We start from the raw sequence: 19028 nt of genomic DNA, 5'->3' as shown, positions 1-19028 counted from the left end.
TATTTGGGGTTAATTATAGATGATCACCTGTCCGATCATCTATAATTAACCCCAAATAACAGTAACCCCGGACAGGCCGCCATTGGAATATGAACCTGGCAACGTTTAACGCTAGAACGTTATCTAGTGAGGCGAGTCTAGCAGTGCTATTGGAAGAATTAGAGGGCAGTAAATGGGATATAATAGGGCTCAGTGAAGTTAGGAGGCAAAAAGAAGCATATACAGTGCTCAGATGCGGGCACGTCTTGTGCTACCGGGGCTTAGCGGAGAGACGAGAACTAGGGGTAGGATTCCTGATTAATAACAATATAGCTGGTAACATACAGGAATTCTATAGCATTAACGAGAGGGTGGCATGTCTTTTTCTGAAACATAATAAGAGGTACAAAATGAAGGTTGTACAGGTCTACGCCCCTACATCCAGTCATGATGACCAGGAAGTCGAAAGCTTCTATGAAGACGTGGAATCGGCGATGGGTAGAGTAAAAACAAAATACACTATACTGATGGGCGATTTCAATGCCAAGGTAGGCAAGAAGCACGCTGGAGAAAAGGCAGTGGGGGAATATGGCATAGGCACTAGGAATAGCAGGGCCGAGTTATTAGTAGAGTTTGCGGAACAGAATAATATGCTGATAATGAATACCTTCTTCCGCAAGCGGGATAGCCGAAACTGGACGTGGAGGAGCCCGAACGGCGACACTACAAATGAAATAGACTTCATACTCTGCGCTAACCCTGGCATCATACAAGATGTGGACGTGCTCGTTAAGGTGCGCTGCAGTGACCACAGGACGGTAAGAACTCGAATTAGCCTAGACCTGAGGAGGCAACGGAAGAAACTGGTACATAAGAAGCCGATCAATGAGTTAGCGGTAAGAGGGAAAATAGAGGAATTCCAGATCAAGCTACAGAACAGGTATTCGGCTTTAACTCCGGAAGAGGACCTTAGTGTTGAAGCAATGAACGACAATCTTGTGGGCATCATTAAGCAGTGTGTAATAGAAGTCGGCGGTAATTTCGTTAGGCAGGATACCAGTAAGCTATCGCTGAAGACGAAAGACCTGATCAAGAAACGCCAATGTATGAAAGCCTCTAACCCTACAGCTAGAATAGAACTGGCAGAACTTTCGAAGTTAATCAACAAGCGTAAGATAGCTGACATAAGGAAGTATAATGTGGATAGAATTCAACAAGCCCTCAGGAACGGAGGAAGCCTAAAAGCAGTGAAGGTGAAACTAGGAACTCGCAAGAATCAGATGTATGCGTTAAGAGCAAAAGCCGGCAATATCATTACTAATATGGACGAGATAGTTCAAGTGGCTGAGGAGTTCTATAGAGATTTATACAGTACGAGTGGCACCCACGATGATAATGGAAGAGTGAATAGTCTAGAGGAATTCGAAATCCCACAAGTAACGCCGGAAGAAGTAAGGAAAGTCTTGGGAGCTATGCAAAGGGGGAAGGCAGCTGGGGAGGATCAGGTAACAGCAGATTTGTTGAAGGACGGTGGGCAGATTGTTCTAGAAAAACTGGCCACCCTGTATACACAATGCCTCATGACCTCGAGCAAACCGGAATCTTGCAAGAACGCTAACATAATCCTAATCCATAAGAAAGGGGATGCCAAAGACTTGAAAAATTATAGACCGATCAGCTTACTGTCCGTTGCCTACAAAGTATTTACTAAGGTAATTGCATATAGAATCAGGAACACCTTAGACTTCTGTCAACCAAAGGACCAGGCAGGATTCCGTAAAGGCTACTCAGCAATAGATCATATTCACCCTATCAATCAGGTGATAGAGAAATTTGCGGAATATAACCAACCATTATATATAGCTTTCATTGATTACGAGAAAGCGTTTGATTCAGTCGAAACCTCAGCAGTCATGGAGGCATTGCGAAATCAGGGTGTAGACGAACCGTATGTAAAAATACTGAAACATATCTATAGCGGCTCCACAGCCACTGTAGTCCTCCATAAAGAAAGCAACAAAACCCCAATAAAGAAAGGCGTCAGGCAGGGAGATACGATCTCTCCAATGCTATTCACAGCGTGTTTACAGGAGGTATTCAGAGACCTGGATTGGGAAGAATTGGGGATAAGAGTAAATGGAGAATACCTTAGTAACTTGCGCTTCGCTGATGATATTGCCTTGCTTAGTAACTCAGGGGACCAACTGCAATGCATGCTCACTGACCTTGAGAGGCAGAGCAGAAGGGTGGGACTAAAAATTATTCTACAGAAAACTAAAGTAATGTTTAACAATCTCGGAAGGGAACAGCAGTTTACGATAGGTAGCGAGGCACTGGAAGTGGTAAGGGAATACATCTACTTAGGACAGGTAGTTACTGCTGATCCGGATCATGAGAGTGAAATAATCAGAAGAATAAGAATGGGCTGGGGTGCGTTTGGCATTCATTCGCAGATCATGAACAGCAGGTTCCCATTATCCCTCAAGAGAAAAGTGTATAACAGCTGTGTCCTACCAGTACTCACGTACGGGGCAGAAACCTGGAGGCTTAGGAAAAGAGTTCTACTTGAATTGAGGACGACGCAACGAGCTATGGAAAGAAGAATGATAGGTGTAACGTTAAGGGATAAGAAAAGAGCAGATTGGGTGAGGGAACAAACGCGCGTTAATGACATCTTAGTTGAAATCAATAAAAAGAAATGGGCATGGGCAGGACATGTAATGAGGAGGGAAGATAACCGATGGTCATTAAGGGTTATGGACTGGATCCCGAGGGAAGGGAAGCGTAGCAGGGGGCGACAGAAAGTTAGGTGGGCAGATGAGATCAGGAAGTTTGGAGGGTCAACATGGCCACAATTAGTACATGACCGGGGCAGTTGGAGGAGTATGGGAGAGGCCTTTGCCCTGCAGTGGGCGCAACCAGGCTGATGATGATGATGATGATGATGATTGCATCTCTTGGCGTCCTGCCGTTAAATGTGTACGTCGCAAATCGCACTCCCTCCTCAAATACGTTGCCGCCGTGACTGCTAGAGGTGCTGGCTGCGACCAAACAACAGCTCTCCAGGTGTACCAGTAATCTGTACACTCAGGCATGATGCACTCGTTACCAGTCCTGAACATACCACCTAGTTTGATGGCCCAACTGGAACGACATCATCACGTTGCCATTCGAATACTGCTTGGATTACCTCCTGTGGCATAATCTGTTGCATTACTCACTGAATCGCATCAATTACCCCTGAGGCTGCAAGCAGACCAGATAGCCTTATGTCATATTGAGCGTCTGCACCGCGCATTGAACGGTCATTCGCTCTTTGATCGTTTCATTTACCGCCCGTTATCTCGCATGGGAAACATGGAGGCATTATTTATGAATATCACTCACATTTGTGAACATGCTGCTTCAGTTACGCCTCCGCCTCCAAAAGATGTCACGAAACACGTATTCCCCATTTACCTCACGATCCCTGACATGCACAAAAAGTCTGATATGCCTGTTTCGGCAATATTCCAATAGGCTCAATCTCACTTCTTCGAAAAGTTTCCAGATTATCTTCAAGTATTCACCCATGCATCCGTACACAGCGACGGTCAAGGCGCCTTTGCAGCTTTTTTCTGCCCGTCGACTCAAGTACGGCGTATCTTTGAAATCCCTCATCCAGCTTCGTCAACAACTGCTGAGCTAGCAGCGATTAACGTTGCACTGAAATACGTGTAAGAGGGGTTACTACATCAAAGATTGTCATCTTGACGGACTCTCGCTCTGCCCTTAGCAGGTTACACAGCAGTGAGATTGATTGTCCACTTGTGCGCAGCATTACTGACTCTGCGAGCAAAATTTCATCACCTGGGGTATCTCTGGTTCCTCAAGGGATATCTTCCCACGTAAGAATCGCCGGAAATGAAGAGGCTAATCGGCTCGCTTCAACTTGCGCTCATAACTGTGACTGCGCAGAAATTTTGTGTAAGCTTGATGACGCTCATCTGCTGATTCGTCACCACCTACTCAAGCAGCATCCAGAACAGCGCGTCGCAAACGGAACGTTCCCGCCCCGTGTTCGCGGTCGAGAGTTGCCTCGACGCGCTAAGCTGAACTACTCAAGCTGAGGGTGGGCTGTGAGAACGTGCACGAACGTTTATACAGACATGGACGTGGGGCAACTACATCGTGTACGTCTTGTGGCCGCTGTGAGACACTTGAGCATCTTATATTTGAGTGTTCCGCTTTTAGTGCGCAGCGAATGTCGCTAGTGAGAGACTATCATCTCCTTGGCCTGAGGTATACGACACTCGATGAAGAGAGAGAAAGAGAGAAAACATTCATTTATCATAAGTTTGGGCGACTTCCTCGCAGGGTCGCCCAAAAAGAGTAGGCAGGCGTTGTGCCCCTTCCGGTGGCAGTTGCCAGCCTGCTCCTCGCTTTCCCTTTCCTATCAATTGTATATATATGTTCATAACAAATAATAATAATAATAATATTAATAATAATAATAATTCCATTCGTCAATTCAAGCAACAGATCACACAAATAAAAGATGGTGCCTTGAATAATTCTCATTGTCACATGTCACCACGAGCGACGTCACACTGCGGACGCGAGTACGTAGGCGGGGACGCGAGTACATCACTGTCCGCCTTGGAGCGACGTAGCTGTGAGGAGAAGGGAAAACGGCGTTTGGATTATAATTTCGGACCTTTCCGCGGCGCGTAGTGATGTAGTTCTTTGCAAATTAGATCGTTGGCGCGCATTGTATGCTCTGCGCGTCTCAGTTCACAATAGCAGACCTGGTGAGGGGCCGTTTTTAACTTCCATCACTCTTTCTGTGGTCTTTAGCTTGTTCTTGAAATCTTCGTTAACCTCGAAGTTTCTAACTCATGCCATAAGTTCGAAACTTCGTCTCGTCTACCACATTTTTCTGGCATAGTGTGGTGCCTTAACTCAGAAAAAAAAATACCGAGAGCCAGTGGGGCAATGCTAGTACAGGTGCAGCCAGATCGGGAATGCCCAATAAGCAGCAATAAGCGGCCTGCCTTGTGCAGTATTCTGCCACTACGTTCCTTATGACTTTTGAAATTACGATAAATCACGTGGTATGAATCTTATTAGGGATTATTGTCGTGTTATTGAAATCTTTATGTATGGTCTGTTTTCCTAAAATTTGCTTCATTTAAGAGTCACCACCATGAGGTGTCCACACCATTTTAGAGCGAAGCTTTCTTTACCTGCTTTTGGCACATTGAATCTATCTATCTATCTATCTATCTATCTATCTATCTATCTATCTATCTATCTATCTATCTATCTATCTATCTATCTATCTATCTATCTATCTATCTATCTATCTATCTATCTATCTATCTATCTATCTATCTATCTATCTATCTGTTGAATTGAAATACTGAACTGCTGAAAGAATTGAATTAAACGAAGAAAATTCTTGCTAGATGGCGTGAAAGCAAGATGAACCTCATCTACAAAGGCAAATGTGCTAAGCGTGAGACGAGCTCGTAAAGGCCAGCTACAGTAAGATCTGTGATATACAGAATGGCTATGCAAGCCATAACATTAGAGCTGTAGAAGTTGGTGGACAGAAATGATGTACTTGGAGAACTACAGAATGGGTTCAGACCAGGCAGACTGCTTAGAGGAGAATACATTTGTACCAACTCAGTGCATGGAGATTTCATTAGCTCAAAGTAGACCAGCATTGATAGCATTTCTAGACATTAGGGAGCCTACGACAGCGTAGACAGGAAATTCTTATGGGATATTCTCAAGGACGCAGGCATGATTATTTGGTGGAGCTGTTGAGGGAGGTATATAGAGACAACTAAATATGAGTTGTATTGGAAGGCCGAAGATGTAATGAAGTAGAGGAAATTTCCGAAGGCTGAGGCAATATGTCCTCTTGTCTCCATTATTGTTCACGCTTTACGTTAAGAGTATACAAATACGACTGAAAAAAAACGTTAATTGGCGTTGAATTTATTGTACACGTGTGATGTACAAAGAGTGCAACAGAAGCTCCCCGGATTGCTGTGGGCATACGACATAGTGCTACCAGCTGACGGTGCAAGAAGAGAGTTACGGACTCTTGCACATATATGCAGCGATGCATGGACAAATCTAGGTCTTATGTATAGCACAGAGAAATTGGGAATTATGATCTTTAACGAGGAGGCAAGTAATTCCATGGTGCCAATCCAACAGCAAGTCATGCTCATAGTGAAGGAAATATAGATAGCTTGGCGTATACATGAACGAACGAAAGACTTACTCAAGCAACCACCAAAATAATCTGAAAATAAAGCTAAAGCGGAACATTTTGGGGCCACAACAAATATGAGGCGGAGCGTGAATTCTGGAAAGGCGTAATGGTGCAAGCGCTAAAGTTTGCAAATGCCATTGTGTGCTTAGAATCGCATGTATTGTAGGGGTTAGAAGTTAACAACAGATCTCCAGGCCGGTTGCGTCTGGAAGCTCAAGGTAAAACCACAAATGGGGCAACGTAGGGTGACATTGGTTGGGCCTCTTCTTAAGTCAGAGCAAAATTAGTTTTGAAGACTCAGTAAAAGGGATCTGAAAAAAAAAAATAATGGGCGCCTAAGGTACCCACGTATCTGTACCTGAAAAGCATGGACACATAATGTAAGAAGAGGTCAAGAAAGTAGGCGACCGAGTTGAGGATTATTTTAAGTGTAAATAGACATCCAGAAAACATCAAAAGTGGGGGAAACAAAGACAGTGAATTGGATGCAAGTAATGGAGAAAAAAAGACCATGGGGATGTACAAGAATGAGAGAAAAGAAATCAGAAGGAAATGACGGTACGATAACACAAAGCGCTGCGCCTTGCTGTTTGAAGTTTGACCTGGTTGCTAAGGACAAAAACATACTTGAGCAAATATTCGCAACCACATGAGGCATGCGTATGCTGCAGCAAAAATCCCGAGACCGCTCAGCACATCCAATGAAATGCGAAGAGATTCACGCAGTGAGACCTGTAGGTGACGTACACTTTCCGGAAGCGATTGGGCGTAAAGTGTATCGAAGCATCAACCCATCAGTCGTCTAGATCAGCAAGAGACGTTTAGAGTATTGGTAGAAAAAAGAAAGCAGGTAAGAGATTGATACGACGGGATCCGCTGCAACATGGAGAAAGGTACATGGAGAAATCTTAAGATACTAGAGATTACAGAGACGCTTATAATTCTGCTAGAGTGAAAACCACGTATTGGCGGCAAGGACTTACGGAGTCGCCATCTGTCGGAAGCGCCTCCCTTGCGTAGTATGAGGGATCACGCGGCGTGCTCCTCATGGTTTCGCTTACGGCACTCAATAAAAACACCACGCGGTAGCCCTCCTGGACTTTTATGTAGGTACTCTCAAGACGAGGGAAGTTTTTGACTGTCGATAAAATAATCTTGGGCAAACTGAAAGCACAGAATCGTTTACAGACGCTGTCTCTTTGCCGAATACGTACAGTGAACGCCACTGCGCGCGGTCGCCGCGACAGAGTCTCTCGAAGCGGCTTCTTGCGTGAAAGGTAGGCAGACGCTGAGAGTAGAGTATGTGAAATATGCTCTTATAGTGGGTTGTCTGTGTAACCAAATGGAGCCTAACAAAATGAAGCCTCAATGCAGCGATCACAAGGGTTCGCAGCGACCGACTGCGCGTCTGCATGCATGTCCGCGCACAATGTTTTGCTTTCGCTGTGAGCGCGTTTTCACACCGCACCGTGAGCTTCAGGCCGCAGCATATGAGCACTTGACAGTACACTAGCAACCATTGTTGCGTGGGCGCTAACGGAACTGTTCAAAAATAATTCCGTTACAGAGAATTGAACGCCTACGGCGACTGTGACGTGCCCTCACGACGATTCCATATTTTCTTGTCTTCTAAATTCTTGGACATTTCAATATTATTTCTCAAGTTACCTCGCACTGTATGTTTATCGGTCTTCTCAGCGGGCGATTTCCCTCTGCTTGTTTTTCGTAATCCAGTGCACTAATTCATAACACAAACATGACCATATGCCATGCCTTTTTTAATGCGCTTTTTACCGCTCCCTTTCCATTCTAGTGAACTTGCCAGAATCTAGTATCAACAAGTTCTTAGACCCAATAAAGCGTCATGACATTAGCCGGGCTGCGGGCGCGGGCGAGCGCCTCAGTGCGCGTTTTCTGCTACTCACCGAACATCGCGCAGTCCCGGCGTCGTAGCAGAAATATTCCTCGTGTCTGTGCTTGCTGCATACCCGAGTTGTAGCCGATGGCTGTCTGCCGGTTCTAAGTTTCGCCAGCCAAGCTTCACGCAGCTCCTTGCGCTGCGGCTACGTGTGAATAAGGCTGACACCGAGCTCCGTTTCGTACGTCCGGCACTGCGGCACCGAGCAGTAGCCTACCATGCTGCACGCCTCCAAAGGCAGCCAATACCTATTATAGTACTTCCAAATGTTGTCAAGCAGAGACCCAAGGCGGTAAAGCCTCACCACTTAATCAGAACTGCGGCGCAGGTGGGACATTAAACTTTCGTTTTCAGCTCGCTTCGGCGCTTCCGAAGCAGCCGACGCGGCTAGACGCGGCCGCTGTGTCCACGTGATCCCTCATGTCACGTCACCCCGATGGTGGCGCAAGCTTTTCCAGTGGTGGAGCTCGCCCCCAATAGCATGCGTGATTAATTTAAGCAGGCTTGCCACCACCCCGTTTCAAAGGGGACGCCAATAAATCGTCATCAAGTGCGGTGGATCCCACCGAGCACCGCCGCTCTCCTTCCCACTCTCTCCTTCCTTTGCGTGAGGGCGCTGACAACCGCAATGCACTTCAGCACCTCGCTAGACGCCGAGACGCGCCTTGCGCGCGAGGGGTCCGATTACCAGGAACGCATCCTCGCAATCACGAGAGGAGATGGCGGCGGGGGAGCTTGCCGCAGCAGCTTACACCATCGCCGCCGCGTTGCGTTCTTATCGCAACAAACACAGCATGCGGTTCCAGCTGGCGGCGTTTCTGGAGCTATACCACAAACACTTTCGTCCATCCACTTCGAAGCGTCCGATTTTGAAATACGCGAAATCTCTCGAAGATGAGGTACCACCGGAAGTGATCACAAGAGAATACCTCCTCTGTATGCAACGTTCCTTGGCTCTCTGTACGCCAACGCGGCTGATGATCGTGCGGGCGAGTTACGGGATGCGTTCGTCACCGAGAACCGCTGCTCGTTTCATTTCCAAGTGTGCCGTTTCACCTCGACGTCTCATCAAAGCTTCTCTTACATCGATTCAAGCAGTGCATGGTCTCTTCCGAATTTGTCTTATACTCGGCAAGCCGTTATCGAGCAACCCAGAGCGCTCTGACACGTGACATCGTATTGATCTGGTTGAAACGGAGCGTTCGTGATGTATTGGGCTGGTTCCACCTTGCGATCTAATCTGTCAAACAGCGTCTCTCCCTTAGAGCACATGGAGCCGCTCCGAGGTCGGTGAATCACAGCGCACACCGAGACAAGGACAGGAAACGAACACAAGCGCTGACTTTCAAATGCTTTTTTTTTTTCGCTTCCCATAGATAACATACATATACATGCGTGCATACATATACATATATACATATACATATACAGTCTCGTAATTGTTGAAGTTGCCCACGGATCCGCTTTCATCGTTCTAGGCGTCTGCTGCTGAGGCTCTTTTGACTCGGACAGAGGGGAGCGCCATATCATGGCAGCTTAGAGGAAAAGACTTGGAGCGGCCACCATACGATATCATAAGCCATTTTTTAGACGCTGTATTGTCGTTCACTAGGGGCACCTTAAAGAACCACAGATGGTCCAAATGAATCCGGAGTGCCCCCTGCCGCGTGCCTTGTAATCGAATGATGGTTTTGGCATGTAAAATACTACTATTTTGAATTATACTACTATATTGAAGTATAGTATGCTCCTAATGCTTACACTTTAATATGGGTATCATTCACTTTTTCTTCTAAGGTTTCCACTTTCTGGACGCGTATTGCGCTCCGATGGACGCGGCTTTGCGCAGAACACAGGGTAGAGGAGATAGCCACGCGCCGTAGTTTGTTGTGGCGTTGATAGTGCTTCTCTGTCTTATTCACGTTTTCAGAGCAAATAGGCAACACCCTTCGCATGTGTGCGGTGGCCAACGCTTCAAGGAATGTCGAAGAAGAATTGTTGCAGGATGTGGGGCTCAAATACCGGCGAAAACGTGCCGGCGATACGGTGCTAATCATTCCCCCCAAAGCCTCATCAGCGGGAGCAACGGTAGCAATGGATCGTTGCTTCGGCGGGAAATTTCTTGTCTCATTCTTTCCTTTGTCGCGTCGGTGTTTTTTTTTTTTTTCCCCACTCCATCATTGTTAGACGCGTAAGCGACGAAGTTCGTCTGCAGTGCAGCATGCGGTTCAAAGGCATTTCACTGAAGTTCGGAATGCCGTTTGCCGCTTACCGTAATTTCGCGATACTAAGCCCCCCCCCCCCCCCCCCCGCCCCTCTATTCCCGCGAAAAATTTGGGCAAAAAGTTTGCATGCGAATCTAAGCACACCCCTATTTGTTAGGAAGAGCGCGTAGCCAAGGCCGCCAAGCCCGCTTGCTCACTCTGTCATCGAGGCGGAGCCGTCGGAGTCCCGAGGTGGCCCGGCGTCCGCGGCGCGATCTAGCCGCACAGCCGGACTGTACGGCTGTACGGCGAAAGCTGCAGAAAGCGTGCCCATCAACCATCCCAAGTGGATTCGGACGCTTGGAAACGGGTCCAAGTGGACGTTGTGGTCGAATCATTTAAGAAGTGCTCAATCACGAACCACTTCGATGAAACGGAAGACGACCTGCTGTGGGATACCAACAGCGGCGGTTCAAGCTGTGCGACGAACTCGAGTGGCAGTGATTGTAACTGAGCATCCGACCCAAGCGGTGCGTTCGCTGTCTGCACCGATTTTCTTTTGAATGTTTACAAAATAAAAAGTTATTTCTCGCACTCATCTCGTCACGATGTTGCAGCGAAAAGAGGGTGGGGGGTGGGGGGTCATTCTAGATTATTTCGAATCTAAGCACCCCACCTCACTTTGGGCATCGCGATCGTGAAAAAGAAGTGGGTGCTTATAATCGAGTAAATACGGTATATTGTTTTCTGCTTCTTTACCGCGTTGTGCTATCTAGGCAGCGCGACTGCATTGTATTGTATGTAAAAGCTACAGAAGTTTGCAAGAAATGAAATTGTTGGTATTATGTGGCCCGGTGAATCTTCGCACCAGCTGTCGCGCACTTCAGGTTTTTACATCAATTTTATGCGTGACTTTGCACATGTTTAACTGTTGCTAGTTGCTTCATGCATAACTCTTGTCGATTCTTTTGAGCTGCGAGGTAAAGTGTATAAATCACGCTGTGTGTTATCGGAATGATACCAAGGAAGTGCTTCTTTAACAGCTTTATTCTTTTCGCCCGAGGGCATCTTAGATATTGTGTTTTTTTTTTAAATGTGTTTACAAAATAGGTAGTTCAGGGCGAAAATTGCTAATAGTGGCTGCATATGGTATTTTTGTTCCATTTTTCGCTGAAATGTTCGTGTCACGTTTGGGAAGTCATCACACCTCGATGCTGCCTGAGGAGACTTAACACGCCGAGCAATTTGTTCCACAACGTAGTCTTTTCTTGCATGTGAATTTTGTACTCAACTGAATTCTTTCTTATGGTGCTTACGCTGCAGAAGACTAGACCCCGCCTTGCCGCCAGCGCTCATGTACATTGACTGGCGCTGCTCTGCCTTTAAATGTATCATGTGGCACCTCTCTCTAGTAATATAAAAAAGAAGTACTGAAAAGTTGGTCAGACTTTAGCTTTGTACGTTTCCAAGCAGCTCCCTTGGGAAATTTAAAATTGCAGAATCTGCAGCGGGAACGGCAGTTCATCGTAGGTACAGCACTAACACGCGCTTTTATTAACCCGTGCGTTTGGTGACTTCATTGAGCAATGTGCGCGTTTCCATTAATAAATTCGTAATTACTGTTCTTGAGGCGACTTCGACTGCACTAATCCGGCAATGTCACTTGTATTCATCGGCATAAAGATCCCAACGGCATATGCAGACATCGCACCGTGCGGATTTGTTTGATATAAGTCTGCACTAACGACGGGTGCTAATTATTGAGGTACAGAAGCAGCATTATGGCAAGGGTAAAATTAAAGAAAAAGATGATAGCGAGATCGCATTACTCTATAAAATTTATCGGCTAGTTAACATAAGCTCCACTTGATGTAAATGGGGTTCATGGCGTTTGGCTGCGGGACGCACCAGGCACGTATGTGGACCATGTTGTCCCAAACACCGGTAACATCATGTTGATACCCGCTCCCACTGAGGTGAGCGTCTTCCCTACATCTGTCACCGCAGAAGCAGCAGCCTGGCACCCGAACAAAGGAGAAATCGCAGCCGCGAACCTCAGCCATCCCTGCTGCAAAGGGTTGTCGTCTGCTACTGATCCCGCGCGTACTGTTCGAAGCGCCCGCTAGGTGGCTATCAGTGGCGCCTCTATAGGCGGTGCGCGAGATGTATTAGCCCCGAGAACGAACTACAGGGGCGCTGCGAGTGCCGCTCGCGTGACGTCAGGGCAAGGACTCGCGGCCGTCGTCTGCTTCCGTTCGGGCGTTGTCCGGGAGCTTTCTGCGGTGTTTTCTTTTGTTCGCCCTCGTTTTCTCTGCTTGTACACTTATGGTGATCGTCTCAAATATATTTTTACGGCGTCTTCCTTTGCGAACATTTATTCAAAGAGCTAATTTCTTAGACAACAATGCAGCTCTCAAAGGCAACGCTACAGTGCCAGCCGAAGGAGCGCAGACCAGCCCATTGCGGGTTTTTTATGCGCGGATGGACAATCGCAAAAACATAGCATATAAGAATCCAGTTATGATACCATACCAGCCACGGTGCAACATGTCACAAACGCTGGCTATATATGACTTCTACAACAGTTACGTTGATTTTAATCCGCTAAAACAGGTTTGCTCACGACAAGTAGTTCATGATATAATATCCAATTTTTGCATTTCTTCACAGAAAAGCTCGGCAGTAACACGGGGACTTAATACTGCAGTTTATATTCTACAAGCACCACTTGCTTCTTTAACTGCTTGTCAACATTAGGCGGTGCTTCACATGTTTATTTTAAGCGGCGGAAATTTGAAGTAAAGTTAATGAAGGCTTACAGCTATTTACAGACTGCAAATAGAAATGTACCAATATATATTCCCTTTTCCGTGCTACACGTTCAACTCACTTGAGAAATTTACTGGTGCTTGTTGCTTGAGGAATATACATGAGGAATCTTTTTGGCGAACTGAGACAGGCTGGTCGGCCCAAATTTTTAAGTGGAATATGCTGTTGGACCGCATGGCTGCAGCCAGAAAGAAGTCGAAGCGTCAATTATTAGTAGTATGGGACATATTGAAGATATCAAAATACCCCGGTGGAGGGCCAGAAATCAAGTGAAAGTATATGCAAGGCTTGTGGTGCTTTCTCTATGAATGTTTGCCATTGGATTGGAGCAAACTTTATTTAGCCTGCAGTTGGGCAAGGTTCTCTTTTATGTACCGGCGAAGCGAATAGTTATCCGTTTGTATGAATAAACGCTGGATCGAGACATGGTGAGACAGAAGGTGCTTCAATTTTCGTTTTCTAGGCAATCTAAGCTGCGCTGTAGTAGCTCGAGAATACTTTAGTCATTCCAGTTGGCGCTGTAGAAGAAACCTTTGTGGTTTCAATTCGAAGTTGTAATGAACTGATGGGTTTCGCGAACATAGCGTGCCTCGCCATACCGACAGTCGGTTGCTACCGTTAAGTGACCAGGGGTGTGCCATATTGTCGTTAAAGGCTACTGAGGGCCACTATGAAACATTTCATCATTTGCAATTGATTGGCTCTCGATCTTAACAACGAAACTTTTCTCTCAGGTGATTGCTATTATGGCGTTTGTGAATTAACGATGTAAATACTCTACATGACCCGCCGTTGTGTTAGCAGCCATAAGCAATTCGTTTTTTGGAGGCCTGTTTCAGAGGCGGATGAATGTAGCAGCAAGCTTTTTCATAAGAAATGCGCGCCTAACTATATTTTTACGCATTAATGAATGACCATATTTGAATAGAACAACACACCAAAGTAATAAGAATCATTATGACAGCTTCGCTGGGCAGTGCCTTTCTAACACGGATAACATGCTGATGCCAATTACCAAGATTTTTCTTCCATGTAAAATGCACTGTCTCTTATAGCTAAATACTAAGGGAATGTTCAGTGTTCAGCGAGGTATCATACATAACTTCGCGTGTTGAATTTGCAGACATTCCTTTTACGCAAAGTTTATGGACAGACACGGCTCATATATCCACTGCAATGCCAGTAGACTCCTTCAACGCTACGCAGCTTGCGATATCCAGGCCGCAAAATTTATTGACTCATGCGCTTTAGGAGAAGAAACTGTGGTTCAGTCATGGCAGTAGAAAGAAGCCGACATATCGTTCAATAAGCACGGCTCGGGCCACCCATACCCCAAGCATACACGAAGGGAACGAGCGCGCGCGGCAGCCGAACGAGCGGCGTCCTGGCCGTGACGTCACTCGCGAGAGGGCGCCACTCCTAATTCTCGCCGCTAATAGAGGACAATAACTTATAGAAGTCGGCTCGGGGTGTGCTCAAGTTAATCTAGCATTGTGGTATCCAAAATCAAATACTTTGTGCCTCTGCTCTAGTTTTGCCATTGCTATAGCGCTGGAGCTCATACCTGATTGCTTCAGGAAACACGCATCCCGGGTGTCCAGGTGTAATACATTCATAGTGGGATTGAGGAGCGAATTTGTCTGCAGTATTGAATACGGGAAACAAACTCTTGGGGAAGGTTAAGCGTAGAATTATTGATGTTTAGAAAGGAACAGAGACAAATTGCGTGGGGCTGTTTCCGCAGTAATGACGGAGCAATAATTTATTTTACTTTTTAACTATTTCGACGATTTGGAAGACTATCAAAATTATTTGGAAACTGGAGACTTTGGCAAAACAAACTAAAGGTGGAGAAGTAATGCAAACCCCGTAAGAGAAGAAAGGTGTCAATGAGAGAAGCATGCGCTACTGCTTAGAACAGCAGCACAGATTAGCAAGAACAGAGGATCTCGCAAACACATTAAAACAAGCAATAAAGGGAAGTGAAGAATGCAGAACCATGAATATATGACTTTAAAGGTAGCCATGATTGCAACTGGTAGGATGGGAACAGAGAATTTCGCGCACATATGACAAGCAGCAGAGATCGATTCATGGCTTCTAAAAATGCCTGATCAAGCGTCTTATAATGTTAGTACGAAAGTTCGAAGTGCTAAGTAATTCATTTACCACAGAGTACGATAAGAGTATATTTACATCTTGTGCCAGATGTGCTGAAGTGAAAGTGTGTAAGGCAGCTTTTGATTGCGGGCTCAAATAAAAAAAAAAAGAAAATCAAATTATGGGGTTTTACGCGCCAAAACCACTTTCCGATTATGAGACGCGCCGTAGTGGAGGACTCCGGAATTTTGACCACCTGGGTTTTTTTAACGTGCACTTAAATCTAAGTACACGGGTGTTTTCGCATTTCGCCCCCATCGAAATGCGGCTGCCATGGCCGGGATGGCTCAAATTCAAGGAGTTCATACAGGGACCGAGGCAGGGGAATAAGGTCTGCAAGCGCGTTGGCAAGCGCAGCAATTGACGGACAAGCTAGAGCTGTCGTGTTGTGCGCTCGTGCTTGCAATAACTGCGCAGTGAGATAAGAGCCAGTTTACTGACCTTCACAGAGCTCAGACACATGAATCATATAACTACGTATGTAATTGATGACGATCTTTCTTTGTGGATAATTTGAGCATACCTCGTTAAACCTTGGCGATCGCTAATAAAGATACGCAACACCAAGAGATGCGCACGGGACAGGCGCACTCACCTATTGTAAATCTATTTTTCTGGCCTGTGTATAATTCCGTTCTTGCTATCAGCTAAACGGAACCTGCGACTGCTCCCGGTTATCGATTATCGCAAAGGAAAATAATGGAATGAGACATGAAAATGACGAGCAAGTAAACGCGCCATGAAAAACCCCATGCGACGCTGATTTTCCTCGGCATCCTTTTCTCGCTGATTTTGATTGCTTTGATTGATATTTAGCATTGAAGCGCTAGGCCGACGCCGCAGACAGCAAGCAGATAACGCAAGCTGCTCGCGGGGCTGGGCCAGCGGGGATATCGGAGACGTGACGAAAGGCGAAATATGAACGACACAGGCGCTGTTTTGCCAGCCAGTTTCAGTTTCAAGGAGCCAACCAAGCGGAACTAATAATTCGCGTAGCTCCCACATGAACACTGCTATTCAAAATTTGATCGTTGGGAGAGGTAGTGCGGAGAACGGGCCCTAAAGTATTCATTTGCTGTGGCCACATATTGCTGATAATTAAAAGTTAGTTAGCGTTACTTCGCTAATTACGCACGTGATTGCGGAAATCACCCCTTATTTAGAGGCCGCCAATCCATACACTCGAATGATAAAGATAACGTTAGCACTATTTATATTTTTCTAACTTTAAATATTTGGGGCAGCTAAAGAAAAACACTCTGTATACAGCGAGTGCTACGCTTTTCCCACACGAACACGCAAAATGCGGTGGTTCAGTCGAAATAGAGATGAGATGAACATGGTCGCGCTAACGCTGCTAACCTGTTATCGGTAGTACTGCACGTGATCAAACATCATCCACTGCGTTTCACTTAATCAAGGCAACAGTTGATGATATGCAACGAAGTCGTTATACCCACCAGTAACCAAGGCGACCTTGTCTTTCAGTTTCTGCATGTTGGAAAAAGAAAGCCTCCAGCAACCTCCCAGCGCGTTTGCCTGGCAGCGAGTGAAAACACTGGATACAGCTGGATTCAGTCGCTCTCTGCCGCTCAGGCTACTATAACGGCACCGAGATAAGACTGCGGCTGTTTGAGCGAGTCGTTTTTGAAGCGATGGCGCCTCTCGTGGAGTGCTTTTCGGCCTCTCTACCCTGTTGAATCTTTTCCACGGGAATGCTTTTCTTTTTATTCCGCACTCTACCCCAGGAACGCGAGCGTCCACCAAAATAAAAAACAAACAATTTTTCACAGTCAGGTACTGAAGCCAGAGAGAGAGAGAGAGAGCAAATGATAAATGAAAGGTAGGGAGGTTAACCAGGACTGAGCCCGGTTGGCTACCCTACACTGGGGAAAGGGAAACGGGGACGGAAAGATTAAAGAAAGAAGAGAAAGTCCACCGGGGATATCGTTCAGTCACTCAGTCCGGATCACAGACGCTGACTCAACCCTGTATCTTTTAAATATCGCAGCAGCGCTTTTGTGGCCTTTTGTAGCTGCGATATGCGAGGCCATGGTCAATGTCGGAATGCAGCATGCAGCTGTTTGTACAACTGACGCTGAACATCTGTTACACGCTGACTGTTAGTTGTACAATTCTGTATCCTCTTTGTTCATAGAAAATCTTGCGGCTCGTTTGTGACACGACGAAACATTATTTGCTTCTTTCGCGTTTGCCATTTTCAGCAACATCTGCTCTCTGTGTATGAAGCAGATCAACTATACCTGATTGCATTTCATAGGTTCTGAAAATATGATTCGATACCATCGACAGACGATGAAGACACCAGCCTCCACGAGAAAGGCAATGAGGTGTCTGGGCTCTTGGCGCGAGCGAGTGTCCATATTGCGGCGCGAATACAGTATAAAAAGAATCTTCTGTCTGCCTCTCTGTTATGTCGGCGTGGCTGCCATGATCGCCACGTCGGGCGCGTTGGACACGCCGGGACGGTGGCCTGAAGAGAGACGCAGACGGGGACCGAGGCAGCGAGAGTGTTTATTGAAAGCGCGGCCCTTTAAGAGGAAGCTTCAGTTCAGGTGCTCCTATCTAAATACATGTAAATGCAGAATTCGCTTTTATCGGCAACCACTACACCAAATTCGGCGAGGTTTGTTGGATTTAAAAGAAAAAGTTAAAATCTAGTGTTTGCAGTTTCGAATTCTGCTTTAGGTAGTAATTTTTTTATTAGAAATGGGCAAAAATCGAAAATTTTCAGACATCAAACTATCAAGTTTACAATTCTAACTCAGCAATGAAAAATGACGTCCCAATTCTATCAATTGCATATAATAGTCCACCTAAAGCGGACAAAACAGATAGGCTGCACATGAATCTAAAGAAGAAATATATAATATGAAAATAGAGCTTTTGCGGAACCCTTGTACACAACGTAACAAATTTACGTAATATATAAAATTACAAACAATTTGTCCGCTTTCGGAGATCTACTAGGTGCCGTTTACAGAACCGCGATATCTGTTCTTCATACAGAGATATTACTTTGTAAACTTAGTGCCTCTATATTTTTTGTGATATCGAATTTTTGAAAATCTTTTTAACAAAATGCAGGCAATAAATCGAAATTCTGCGTCCAACAGTAACTGCAATTTAACTTTCTCCCTGAACTGCAACAAATTTCATTAAAATCAGTTCAACGGTTATCTAAGAAACTATTTTTTTTTGCGTGTTACATGTACTTGAATAGGCACGGTCGGAGTTTGGGCCGAGCTAAAGCTTCCTCTTGAATAGCCTCAGCGTTGCTATCATAGCGCCCGCTGAGGCCGAGTAAGTTGCGGTGTCGAAACCGAAACCCCCATGTAACACCATCCCCCTATTTAAAAAAAATACTTCTGGGAAGAAGGAACGTCATACAGTTGTTAAGAGAAGAGAGAAGAGAAAAAGCGAGGACAGGAAAGGCAGGGAGGTCAACCACATGAGCACCTGGTTTGCTACTCTACACCGGGGGTGAGGGAAAGGGGAATAGAAAGAGGACAAAGGAAGAGGAGTTAGCACTGAGTGCGTGTGGGAGGATGCACAAGGAGACTATAAAGGGTCTCTTAAGCCGGTGCACTTCAAGTATTGTATTAGGGCACGAATCGCTTTTCATGCCAGTGACGGGTGTGGCCAC

The 19028-nt window shown here is 45.9% G+C and overlaps 1 protein-coding gene and 1 long non-coding RNA gene across 2 annotated transcripts in view; one reads left to right on the top strand and one right to left on the bottom strand.

Annotated features, from left to right (window-relative positions):
- The window catches only part of LOC126524285 (3-oxoacyl-[acyl-carrier-protein] reductase FabG-like), a 65061-nt gene extending 48122 nt beyond the window's left edge, over nt 1–16939 (bottom strand). The window contains exon 1 of the mRNA XM_050172614.3: nt 16822–16939. Coding sequence (XP_050028571.2) covers nt 16822–16858 — 37 coding nt within the window. The 5' untranslated portion in view covers nt 16859–16939. The remainder of the gene's footprint in view (nt 1–16821) is intronic.
- Nucleotides 1–19028, top strand: part of LOC129383066 (uncharacterized) — a 162132-nt gene that overhangs the window by 98867 nt on the left and 44237 nt on the right. The window lies entirely within an intron of this gene.

Source organism: Dermacentor andersoni, chromosome 3 (assembly GCF_023375885.2).
Source record: "Dermacentor andersoni chromosome 3, qqDerAnde1_hic_scaffold, whole genome shotgun sequence".
NCBI classification, from domain to species: domain Eukaryota; kingdom Metazoa; phylum Arthropoda; class Arachnida; order Ixodida; family Ixodidae; genus Dermacentor; species Dermacentor andersoni.
Note: the sequence above shows the minus strand (reverse complement) of the source record. Positions and strands in the feature narration are given on the sequence as shown.